The following is a 13,765-nucleotide window of genomic DNA, read 5'->3' on the forward strand; positions in this document are numbered from 1 at the left end:
ATCTGCATTGCTCCCGGTCCCATAGTGCCGGAGGAGATCGGTCAATGGCCATTCGCCGATCTCCTCTCCAGCTTCCTGTTGACACCTGAGATGCCGGTCCCGGGGCCCGCAGCAGGGGCAGTGGAGCCCGGGAAACGCGACAAGGGTATCGGGCGGGGGCGGACAATTTACTGGCCTGTGGTAGCGATCCGGGGGCAGCTGAGTCACCAGAATCGCTTCTACTCTAGAACGGCTGCGGGACTACAAATTTGAACAGAGTCGCTGCCAGGATTCTGTTTAACCCCTTAAGGACCCATGACGGAATTATCCCATCGTGGATTGTGAGGGGGTTAACACTTTTGCAGCCAGATAAATTTTTTGCACACCTGTTTAAACCTACATTTTGGGGCTGACAATTACTTAAACCCTCCAGAATGTATATTTTCTGAAAGCACAAACCCTGTAGAATAAAATAGCGGCATTTGCAGCCAACAATCAGCCATGACTAGATTAGCACTCCTCACTGTTTTTACCAATGAGGGTACTCCCAGAATGTGACCTTTAGCCTCTTGTATACCTACAGCCCCTTCCTTCCCTGTATATCCTCTGCCCTGCATGTCAGCAGATGACTCTGTTCTGTTCAGATAATGCAATGCAGGCTGTGCACTTCTTCTCCGCTCCTCCCGTCAGCAGTGATATATCTAGACCAACAGGCCTACCCACACCTTACACATGGTCACATCAGAGCTTCAGTTTTCATGCATAGCTTTTATTTCAGAAAACTGAATCATGTTATCCATCAACAAAAGCTGCAAAGATTTTCTTACAAAGAATAGGATAAGCACATATTGTCTAAATACAAGAGTCGTGTGTAATCTTGAATCTTAGTGAGCTCTGTGTATTTCTTCCAGATCTGTGCAATAACCCAGCATGAGACTTGGAGCTTCCTGTAATAAAGACCAGTCACTGCTGCTCTCTCTTCTTATGCAGGGTGACTGGTCTTGTCTCCGCCCCTTCCTGTAATAAAGACCAGTCACTGCAGCTCTCTCTTCTTATGCAGGGTGACTGGTCTTGTCTCCACCCCTTCCTGTAATAAAGACCAGTTACTGCTGCTCTCTCTTCTTATGCAGGGTGACTGGTCTTGTCTCCGCCCCTCCTGTAGTTTTCTGCAGTAAGCCTGTAGTGGGTGGAGCCTGCTAGGCCCCGCCCACCACTCTGCTCTCTGTACAGGCTATGTGCAGCACGCATTTCCTTTTTCAGTGATAACGGTCACCAGGGCCAGAGTTGCCCACATCGGTTTAACCCTTCCCCCTAAAACTTAGAGGGTTATTCACTTAGCTGCTGAATGAAGTGAGGTGAGCCGCAAGATGTTCAACTATTCACTTCAGCCTTAGACAGCTGATTTCAGCCGTACATTAGCTGCGTTCGGTCAGCCGGCTGAGCCGAAGTGCAGAAGAAGTTTGACATCTGGATCGGCTGAGCCGAAGCTCCGGCAGCTCACTCGCTGTCGTTCGCCCCCTATTCTCATGGGGGCCAAACGGCAATAAGTAAATAGCTGAATGCCCCTGAACTGCATACGGCTCAGCTAAAAAAAACAACAAAAAAACGTTGAAAATGTATTTTAAAAATGTGAAAAAAAAATATTTAAAAAAAAGAAAAAAATCTAATGAAAAAAATGACCCGACCGTACGCAACGAACTCCCGTCGCATAACCAAGCATTTGACAGGTGCTGGCAAAATAAAAACAATTGGGCGGAGCTAGCGATAACAGCTAGTTCTGCCCAACTGTTTCCTATTGGACGGCACCTGCCATGGTCTTCTAGCAGGTCCCTGCCAATGAATAACTACTGGGCGTGATGTCACGGCCGGCTCCTCCCAGTTGTTGTTTAATGACAGATCAGTCTCCCTAGGTCATTTGGGGATGCTAATCTGTCATTACAACTGGGCGGAGCGAAGATTACGGCTGGCTCCGCCCAGCTGTCATTTGCGTGGAGATCTCTCAGCTTCGGCCGACCTTTCTCCACGCTTCGGCTGTCACTTCGGCTCAGTCAAGCCGAAACATATGCCTTCGGTTTAGCTGAGCCACTCAGCTGTCTTTGGCTGCTGTATGGGCTATTGTAAGTAGCCCGTACAGCAGCCCTTCGGTTCGACTGAACCGAAGTGGGCCCGAAGAATCAGCCGAAGCTACAGCTGGATCCTGCGGCTCAATGGTGAATAACAAAACAAACGACAAACGCACTCAACAATTTGTTACCAGTTATACAGTAAGGTGCACACGAAATGGGCTTTGAACAGTAAAACAGCAGAAAGGCATCATGGCACACTCACAAAACCAGCATGTAAAACAACATGTCTCACCACTAAGGATAATGACAGAGGTTTGGATACACGTCTTCAGCCGAGGATGTGTAAGCCGCACTGCCGCGCCAAGGCACCTCTTATAGTGCGGTCCTAACTCTAAACTATGAGAGTCTCCATCTTGGAGCACATGGGGCAGAAGATATCAAATTGGGTGCAGGTTTGTCAGGAGGACGCCCAACCTCCTTAAAGGTACAGAAACACACAAGGGATCCCGCACATCCTATTGGCAGCTGAGAAACCCCATGCGCCGCTGCACCAAATCAGTCAAGCAAAACAAACGACAAACGCACTCAACAATTTCTCAGCTGCCAACTCTCAACTCTCTCAAATGTTTTATGCAAGCAAACCATAAAGTTTCATTCTAGCAAAGAATGGTGGCTGAGAGATTTGCTGCATAATAATGACAATGGACAATATGGAGCAGGGGTAGGTGAAACTACAATTCCTATCATGCATTTGCCTCTAGAAGTCATTCCTGTGGCTGTCAGGGTCTTGCAATGCCTAATGGGATTTGTACTTGCACCACAGCTGGAGGACCGGAGTTTGCCTGTCTCTGCTATCGATCGATGTTATAGACCAGTGTTTCTCAACCTTTTTTCAGTCATGGGACCTTTTAAAAGTATAAATAAAATAATAAGGTAATAAAAGATAAATGTAAAAAACAATGTGTGCCCCCCCCATCCCCACCAAGAATCAATACCAAACCCTTGTCTTAGACAGGGGTCTGATATGGATTTTAAGGGTGTACCCCAGGCAAAAACCAAAAAAGAGCCCTTCCCTTTCACATCAGAAGCCCCCCCATACGTGAGAAGAACCCCCACCTTATGTCAAATCAAATTTAAAGGCGCCCATGACAAAGCCAGAAGGCACCCCAATGTTGGGAAAGACTGGTATAGACTGCTGCCATTGTGTTGATACCTGGGCCCAGCATACACTGCATTGGAAGGATATGGAGTGCATGTAGGGCTGCCACCTGTCCAGGATTCACCCGGACAGTTCGGGTTTTGAATTCTGTGTTCGGGTTTCATGGCAGATGAAACCCGGACGTAAGATGTCAGGCAGACAGGGTCAACCAAAATTATGATAGGGGCTACTGGCCCCCCACTGAAAATAGTCTCAACTGTGATATTTACATATGAATGGTTGGCGTTTTTTACATATTAATAAGCCACGGCTCATTCTCCCAAGAAAATGTCCATGCGTCGCTTGAGTGTTCGTGTTTCGCATGAAGAAAAGGTGACAACCCTAAGTGTATGCCACATATTGTTAGACTCCCAGACCATATGTATTAATAGGATGTTTGACAAACACTGACTCATATATTGAATTATTTCCCAGAAACACTGACTCCAACAAGAACCCAGAGGACCAGTACAACATATTTAACTATGGCCAACTCAAAGTGCATAGCTATGCACATAGAAGACAATGGAAGGCAATGGAATGTTCATTTCTTTGTTATATCCATGAGATATTCACTATATAATGGAACCTCTAAGTTCTGAAAACCTGAAGCCAAATATAAACTGATTCTACTTCTCATAAAACACTCCATTGGTCCCAGCTGTGCTGCTCTGCCGGTAATTACTGTTGTTCCAGCCATGCAAGCTGACCGCTGGACATCTGCGGATCGAAGAGAGACGACTGTATGGCTGGAACACTCATTGGGATTTCAGAGCGAGCAGAAGGAAGTTTATTTGTAATGAGATTTTGGGAAGTTGCGTCATTCCTAACGTGTGTATGTGAGTCGCAGTGCACCATGGTTGACTTTGCAGGCACAAAGCTGAAAGGAATGGGAAGTTTCACTTAGCTGGGTGCTAGAATTTTCTATTTTACAATATGGTGGATAGACATTTTGTGGATATCTTGTTAAGACTCTATTAACCACTTGCTGACCGCTTCCTGTCCAGGCCATTTTTCAGTATTCAGCGCTGCGGTCATGCAACGCTGTACTGAAATTACTTTTATGCCAGTTTTTGGGGACAAATAGAGATTTCTTTTGGTGGTATTTAACCAGTTGACATCCGCGGTGTTAAACCCCCTTCCCATCCAGGCCAATCACTGGGGGGTTATTTTTTACTATATGTTATAATGCAATTATTATTACCCAATTTTTTGGTAAAATATAAAAGATCGGGTCACGTCGGGTAAATAGACACCAAACATGTCAAGCCTTAAAATTGTGCGCGGCCGCGAAATCGCAAAAAACTACCATACCCAAAATTGAACATATGCGACGCTTTAAAAGCTTTTACCGCTCATCAGTTTAGTGTTATCAGTGATTGATGGCCCTAAAATTATTGCTCTCACTGCAACATTAGCGGTGATATGTAACATGCGCAGCATAATGGGCGCAATCGTCGTTTTCGCACATATGCGCACCCGACGCATGTTTGCACGTGTGTATGTAGGGGTGGGGACTTTTTTAAAAAAAATTTTGTTTTTTTAATTGCTTTTCATGTGTGACTTACATTTTTTTCCCTATTTTTTCCCCCGCTTAACTTTATTGTTATCACATAGGGGGATAAGAAACCCCCCTATGTGATAGCAAAGAGGATATGACAGGTCCTCTTTATGGAGACATCAGGGGTCTCCAAGACCCCTAATGTCACCTAGGGACCCCCAAAGAAGCTGATGAAACAGATCTGCAGCATCAGCTTCCCTACAGCTTCTGAAGCTGGCGAGTGACAGCAGAATGCGGAAGTGATGTAATATACATCACTTCCGCATTCTGACACTGGAGAGGGGATCGGAGGGAGATCATGATCCCCTGTCACAAAGCCACCACGGTGCTGGGCCTGGGCTCACACCGGGCACAGCGGTGCTCGGGACCAGCAGGAAGGGGGGCTGCGGGGGGGGCGCACAGACCGGCACCTTATACAAGCGTCTGTCACATCCAGGAAGCTCCCGGCCAGCCGTCCAAGCCCAACGGTCGGCCGGGAGGCGGTTAATACCCGTGTGTTGTAAAACTGCACATTGTACTGCGTTTTAATGCAAGAAAGTGACGGCAGTGTGTTGCCCTTTATTTTAAATGGCACCCCAATGCACCTTGCCAGTAAGCCACAAGACGTGTATGTTTCAGCGCAAAAATATAATCGTAATATATTATACTGTGTTTATAGATTATGATTATATTTATGTGTCACATTTGATGGTCATGTGTCAGTTTGCATTTGACTTTTTCATTGGTGGGAATATGACATCATCATGACATCAGGAGGGGGGTTGTCCACACTGATTGGTTTCTGGTGTGTCACTGTATATACAGTATAATCACTTTGTTAGTCACACTGGTTGTCACACTTTTCTTTGCCTGATGAAGGGACCACATAAGGTTCCCGAAACGTTGCATCTATATGTGATGCCATGTCTATATAACCTCAATAAAGGCTGGTAAGTAATCGCTGGTGGAAGAATAGATGGTAGTGCCGGCCGATGAAGGAAATCGGCTCCAGTGGATGGAGCGCGGGTAGAGGAGCCGCTGGCTGGAGATAGCTTCAGGCGGCCATAGCTGGGAACGGGCTGGGCACTGGATGTGTTGGTAGTGTCAGGTGCTGTCAGGAATCAGCTGGCCAGGCTGAGCCCTGGCGGCTGTGCGGAATGAAGGTCGGAGAAGCCGCTCTGCTGCGGTTGCTGCGCTGTCAATAGGCAGTAGATAGTGAATGTTCGAGGGGGAGCGAGCACGGAGCTGGATGGCAGGACGATCCATCGCGCTGGGTAGTGAGAAGTGCGGTATACGGTATGTAGCCGAAACTACCGTACATACAGTATTACCGCACATCCAGCGGGCTGACAGATTAGAATGTATACCCGCTCCAAGCTCACCCGCTCCAAGCTCACTCCTGCGGACTACAATCAATACAAATGACTAAACTAAACATGAGACTGTAGTCCATCACGGAAGCGAGCTTGGAGCGGTGACTACTTTACAACACACACAGGGACCATGGGGAACAAACGTAGCTCGCCTCCAGAAGGAAGGACAGTGTCAGCACCAATTCAGAGATGATTGGAGGATCTACAGCCGAGTGATACACAAATCAGATACATTTTTGTTAATAGTTAGGGCACTTGAATGCATTTTTAAGCTTTACCTCCGGAGTTTAGTGGCACTTTAATGCTAGACCTGGTTTGGAAGTCAGATAGGGATAACAGACTTTCATGTGACTTAAAATTTCCTGATGTAGAAAGTGCATCGCTGGCCCACCGCCATCTTCAACATCAAAACACATTTATGTTTGTTAAGCAATCATGGCATCACAGAAAAAAAGCAACCATGCAGGGTCCATTCAGGCAATGTGATCCCTTCATGACTGATGAAGGAACAGTGCATGTTCTTGAAACGTGACTTTAAGTCGTACCATGATTGCTTGACATTAATAAAAGCATTTTGATGATGAAGATGGTGGTGTGCCGCTGGTCACTGCGGAACCCACCAAAGAGATTACAAGGGACACATTGGTCAGGTGTGCAATGGGATATCCCCCTAAATACTCAATGACACTCCTGGTTTATAGCACTCGGCTCTGTAGCTTAAAAGTACCCCCTGAAGGACATACAGAGGTAAACATCGTAGACACTCTACATATACTGTTGCATTCCTGTTGAACTTTTCCCTAATAATTTGATGGGGAATCACTAGAAATGGGACTCTACAGCAATAGCTCAGAGGATGGTTTGAGGAAGGCAGCATGGAGAGAGAAGCGATGGAGCCACTGGGATTGGTACATGGAGCCTCCCCGGCAGAGATAACGTTAGAGAACATAGTTGTGGTCAATCAGCAATGACCAGGCGGATCAGCAATGACCAGTGCGAGCATGTTAGCCTCCCTTCTGACCTCATCTGTTGGTGTGCTATGTTATCCAAGGGAAAGCAGAGCTATGATAGGGACACTTTAAGTGAGATGCCCTCCTTTATCATATAGCATAGCTATGAAGAGGGACTTCTGCATACTCCAGGTCTGTGTGTTGGAAAGACTATGAACACTGGAGAGAGATAATCACTGCATCAAGTGAGTAAGGCCCCTCCAAGAACTACCCTTGTTATTTTAAGTGGAAGTGTTTATTATACATTTCCATCATGTGAGACAGTAGGGCGCTGCCTGCTGCTGATCTACAATGTCTACTATAGACCTATAAGTCTGTACATGTAAACATATGAATAGATCCATGTAGGCATCTCCAGCAGTACACAAATATTATTATTATAGATACAATTATTATATTATAGATACAATCAGCCTTGGGGCACGTAGTAGTCTTATGGCTGGAGAGGGGGGTCTTGGAAAAGTATGACTAGGGGCGTAACTACAGATCACGAGGCCCCATAGCAAAAATGTAATGGGGAATGAACCCTGACGACCTCCCTCTGAGCTGTGACTAACGATAGAAGATCCTAAAGACTCCTCTTGTGCATCTGACGTCAGCTTTCCTTACGCTGTAGACTTTACAGAGGATTAGGGTTGCAACCACTCCATCCCCTAATGACACAGTACTGTGTTATCTTCACATCTTCTATGTATAATTTGTCCCAACAACCTAATGGGGCCCACTTCCACCCCCAGGCCCCATAGCAGCCGCCTGAGCCGCCAAGGCTATAGTTATGCCCATGCCCGGATTTACGCTCTATGCTGCCCCAAGGCCAGGTTCCTCAATGCGCCCCCCTACCCGCTAAACCCACCCACATGGAGAATGGCAGACCTGCAGGCTGCATACAAGTGATCTCGGCGACATCGCCGGGTTTACTTGTACAAAACAAGTGGCGGCTTCCCCGCTGTACATTCAGCTCTGCTTGCCCAAAGCAGGGCTAAATGTAGAAAACAACTACCCGCCTGGCACCCGGAACTGCATGTTCCGGGCATCGGGAGATAGGAATTCCACACCCCTGGTGCCACTCTACTCCCTGCTGCCCCAAGGCCGGGTCTTGGTTGGCCTTGTGGCAAATCCGGCCTGGTTATGCCACTGGATATGACACTAAAAAGTGCTTTACAGTTAGTTAATCAGTTCATTGTTGCTCCATAGTAGAAACATCTTTGTCTTACCCTATTCATCCCAAATGGAGCTACCAGTACACCGGAACAATGAAATCAGCCTCTGAAGAAGCTTAGGCCCCATTCACATGGGACGTTCTGGGATTCCTGCAGCGAGAACCTACAGATTGCTGCCGCAAGAATCCCAGGTGTCCCCATTCAGACGTACTCATTAAAGTTAATGACAGGGTGACAGCGGTCGCATCTGCAAGCTGCAATCCGCATGCTATCTTACCATGTACAATTACATGCGGATTGGAATAGATGATTGTCGCTGGACACAGAATAGATGCGTCTGGAGACAACATAGGGCACCTGGGATTCCTGCTGCAGGAAAGCCAGATAACCCTGTGTGAACGGAGCCCTACAGTTCAATGTCCCTACCACAGTCCTACAAATGTATGTCTTCTGGGACAAATTCATCGAATCTACCAGTATGTCCTGGGGTAATACATTAAAACTCAGGAAACAGGCAAAGATTGTACAAACTCAGAAAAGATGGTGCTACAAGACTTCTCTTGTTCATTCTTCAAGCTGAATGAAAGAAAAGCGCTCGCTTCCCCCATCCATGCTAAACAGCACGGATGGAGGAATCTCCACTGCTGGCTATTGTATTCATGAGGCTTCGGGAGCGCAGCTGTTTGAATACTCAAATGGTGACTGCATCTGACCACAGTCAGGCCCCGTTCACATTGAGCGATTTATCGTGCGGTAATTCCCGCGATATCGCGGCAAATTACTGCGCGATATCGCTCTCCAATGCTTCTCAATGGGGCAAAGGGTCCTGCTGTCGCGGGTCGTGTGTCGCTACAGCAGGACCCTTTTTGGAGCGGATTTTGCCGCGATTCAAATGCTTTCAATGAAAGCATTTGTGCGATATCGCGCGGCAAATCTCGCGATATCGCGCAAAATGCAAATCATGCGACAAACGCGCGATTTGCATATCGCAGAGTGTGAATGGGGCCTCACTGTTCAGCTGACAATTTTCCACCTTGCCATCCACTTTTCGATTTTCATCCATTTTTAGCGAATTCGAGCAGTGTGTGGCCAGCTCGGCACAAACGAGATAACAACAATGCTGCATAGACTGGAGTTCTTAAATTGACATTAAAGGCTAAAGCCCCCCCCCCCCCGTGCTAAAGTAAGGACTTACCTTGAATGATGTCTCTTGATCCGATCATCTTCTTCTTTCTTGTCGTTTTGAGCTGTCCCTCCAGCGCTGGTGCAGGTCTCCGATCCAGCGCTGACTCCTCTGTGTTAGCTGGCGCTTCCTGTCCCACGGAGTCTGTGCAGGTGCACGCTGCTCCATAGACTTACCTTGTGTCTCTCCTCGTCTCCCGGCTGAACATCCGAACTGCGCATGCGCCCGTCCCAAGATCCTTTGCGGCCGCCCGAGAAATTTTCAGATGTTCAGACGTGAGCGCGCGACGGAGACACAGGTAAGTATTAACCCTTTCAAAAAGTTTTGTTTTTCTTTTAATCGTTTTGCATATATCTACTGCTTGCTAGCTGTAGATATACTGTATGCAAAAACCAATGAGGGTTTAATAACCCTTTAAGCTAGGCATACACTGGTAGATTTTCATACGAATGTTCCTCTGAACATTCGATAATGCCATCAAAAACTCGCAACCTTGTTTGTCAAGCTGTCTTCCGTAAGAACTGTCCGTATAGTTCATTGCAGCCAATCAAATTCTAATTTTCAGACAATTGTTTTGCATTTAAGATTTAAATGTGATTGGTTGCTGCGGGGAGCCCCAGACTCTCAATAAAGACATTTCTAAGGCCCTGTTTACACTTTCAGGATGCATTTGCATGCACTGAGTTCATGCGTGTATGTGCGCGTGTTCATGTGCATTTCTGCTGTGGTTGCATTGCACGCATTAACGCAATGCAAAAGTGTGAAAGGGACTTTCAGTGACATGAGCGAAAACTCCATAGAGTGATATCGGTGTTACAGTTGTCACTGTAAAACAGGGAGGGTGGAGGGACACTAAAATGTACATGTTGCGGAAATTTCTGATAGGGGTAGATAGTCGTACAGGCTCATTATATGTGAGCATCTCCTGTTTGTGTGAGTTAGAGAAGATGAATGACAGTCAGGCAGAGAATTAGGAACAGAAGGGGAGAGGAGGGGGTGCTGGAACACGAGTAGGAGGGAGGGATGAGCAGCGGCTGACCCTTTCTGATAACATAATCTGCAGAAGAAGATAGACCCTTGGACCTGTGAGTGTTTAGCTTTAGGGACATGGCACTCAGAGCAGATTCAGAGCAGTCCTGAGCAGAACTCAGTAGACAGCTGGCAGAGGATACACCGCAGCCATGGGCAGCATCAACAAGGAGGAGCACGATGTAGGCAGCGACAGCCACCAGCTGCTTGACCAGCATCTCAGCTCCATCGATCCCAGCAATGTGGACTTACGCTCACTGAAGAGGGAATACCACCACAGGTGAGTGCCAGAGTAATCAGGTCATCCCATTTATTACCAGCAAAGCTTATCTTCTGTCAATGTAGTTCTTGCATACACCGGTGTTGCTGTCAAATGCTGGCTTTTACATTCAAACAGAGCCCATCAAACACATGCATTTGAGCGCAAATCACAGCAAAAATCTGTGTTTGACCTGCCTTGCCTTTAAAGCCAATGCATCTCAATAGGACATTCTGCTTCCAAAGAGAGGCATCACAATGCAAGTTAACTGCAGCTGTCCTCCAGGCTGGCTGGCAGTTTTCAACGCACGCCAAACGCAGAAAAACAGAACTCGTGCACACAAGCCATATGCTTGGCAATATCTAAGGGATACCCAGCATCCCAGATAGTAAGCAATTGAGCTGCAAGTTTGAAAATGACTTGCTAAACTATTGCAGACTTGCCAAGCTTCACAATTTTGTTGCACAATTACAGTAAATCTGCATTTCAAGTCTCCAGATCAACGTGCTTTGCAAAAGTGCTGTACACTTGCTGAGCTCTTGCTAAGACCTGCAGGACTCTTGCTGTAGACTTGCCAAGCAAATTTGCTACAAATTCAAAAAGTGTCAACTAGAACCTGTGCTGCAAGTGTTCTGCAACTCTACAACTTGCCAGGAATGTGTGCAGCAAGTTAGAAAGAATTACAATTTAACCCTGCCACAAGTTTGTGGAAAGTTATCCTTGCTATCTGGGATGCAACAGATTCTACCATCACGTCAAGCCTGTTGCGGTTTACCTCCAGATGGCAATGACCACTTTTTGGGTTTCGGAGTCCTTGTAGAAATTTCCCAACGTGTTAAAAATGTTTGGGTTTACTCTGTAATCACTTCTTCTTCAGGGAAATTTCCCGTAAATGCAATGCAACTCGTCCACATGTTGGCTGAGTGTTGGAGATACTTTGAGGGGCCCTGATATGTATGAAGGAAGAGAGCCTTCTGGGCCCTGTCTGTCTATGGCCATGCTGATTTTTTCCTTTCCATTTGGGGACTACACCATGGTGGAGGGGTGTTGGTAGACCCTGGCACCCAGGGCATGTGCCCCAGGTCTTCTGCTAAGTACCCTGAGTGTTCTTTGAAAGAGCCATTGAATAAAATGGGATTTGTGTAGTTGAGCATTATAGCGCTTATGCAATCCAGCTACCTAGGTGTGAATGGGGCCTTAGTCCAGGTTCCTGCTGTGTGTTTTAGGACCCTAGATATGTCCAGGTGTTTTAGGACCCTAGATATGTCCAGGTGTTTTAGGACCCTAGATATGTCCCTGTCAAGGTGTGACCATTGATTTCATTAAATGAGTAGTGTATAGGTGAAAAAAGAGCATTAATAATGATTATAGGGTGACAGACATCTGTAGTGTCAAATGCAAAATCTTTCAGCATGTTGAATATTATATATTCTTCTATCATACAATGTTTTAGTATTATAACCCTCAGCCTAGGACATGCCTAGAACACCTTCATAATGTACATCCGCTGGCATTTACTAGGATGAAATCACAATTGTTAAAAATGGGGGAAGAAAGTAGAATGGTGCCAGGCAATATATAGACCAGACAACCTACAGCCCTTTTTCTCCTTATGAGCTACAAGTCCCAGCTTGCTCCATTCATCAGCCTCACTGTGCTTTGTAGTCCCTCAACATTCTGGGAGCCATAGAGACTGTAAAGCTGGTTATGCACTGTGTGTTTTTGCTCGTTTAGCCCCACGGGTTAAATGAGAAAAGATGCCCGATTCTCCCATCCACAGACAGTGCATGGATGGGGGAATCCCCTCACCGGTCTATTGTATTCTAATACCAGAGGGTGTGCCACTGTCAAATTACCCACACAGGGACTACAGCTAATTGGATGCAGTCACTTTTGGCCAAGAATTTTCCAACTGATTCCTTGGACAAATGTTAATCGAAAAATCCACATGTTGCTTGAATGTTGGCTGAGTCAGCAGGACTTCAAAAATGTGAGCATTGTATGGCCAGCATAGCCCGCAAAAGAGTCTCAGTATTGCACATCTTAGTGAATGCTCTAATATACACCCAATCTATGTATGATATCGGAAAAATTATAATTTTCTATAGGTATTCCAACTTAAATTCTGCGTAATAATCACCCCGAATGAAAAATGTTTAAGTAGCTAGCACTGTATAAAGGGTGAGGGCTTGTTCACACCAAATGCAGACCAGATGAGTTTCTGCACATGCAGTGCAGTGTATTTTGCCGTGTTTTTGCCATGTTTTTGATGCGTTACGGGCCGTTTAAAAAGAAAAATCCAATGTTTTTTAGCCTAAAATGGGTTTTCAGTGCGTTCCAGGGTGTTTGCATGCATTTTTTATTCATTTGCATGCGTTTTGGTGTATTCCACAGCAGAAAAAATAGGGCATGCTGCAGTTTTTCCACATGCTCTGGAACTGAACGCTGCGGTGTGAACTAGAGCCCAAAATACCATTGGAATACATTGGAAGCAGCTTTGATCTGTTCTGTAACTGCAATGCTCTGCCTCTGCTCCGCGCATGGTGTGAACAAGGCCTGATAACAGCAACTCTTCATGTAGATTTTAAATGAATCAGTGCAGTGATCTGTAGAAGCCACTTTTCAGTTTCCTTAGATGGGTGAAAGGTGAATTCTACTTGTGCTGCATTGCACAATGCTTTCTACCTTATTTAACATTATTTGACCTCTATATTAAACTCCTATTTGTGTTATATGCAGCATGTGGAATCATTCCATTCACCCATCTATGTTTTTTCAGCTGCTTAAAGTATGTAAAATCTCCCAGCACCCCAGCCGAAAATGTGAAAAAACATAAATGTAAAAAAATTACGTGTGGTTACTCTCTCTCCATAATCAATACCAAACCCTAATCCTAGACAGGGGTCTGGTATGGAACAGATTCCCCCCAATTCAGAACAAACCCCCCCCCCCCCCGCACGACCGACCC

General features: G+C 46.1%; 1 protein-coding gene across 1 annotated transcript in view; it reads left to right on the forward strand.

Annotated features, from left to right (window-relative positions):
• Positions 1-10,690: 10,690 nt before the first annotated feature.
• LOC108785585 (cytosolic purine 5'-nucleotidase-like) overlaps positions 10,691-13,765 on the forward strand; it is a 54,438-nt gene continuing 51,363 nt past the window's right edge. Inside the window, exon 1 of the mRNA XM_018554676.1 lies at positions 10,691-10,818. Within this exon, the coding sequence (XP_018410178.1) occupies positions 10,691-10,818 (128 nt within the window). The remainder of the gene's footprint in view (positions 10,819-13,765) is intronic.

Source organism: Nanorana parkeri, unplaced genomic scaffold, assembly GCF_000935625.1.
Source record: "Nanorana parkeri isolate BGI_ZX_2015 unplaced genomic scaffold, ASM93562v1 scaffold169, whole genome shotgun sequence".
In the NCBI taxonomy this organism is placed as follows: domain Eukaryota; kingdom Metazoa; phylum Chordata; class Amphibia; order Anura; family Dicroglossidae; genus Nanorana; species Nanorana parkeri.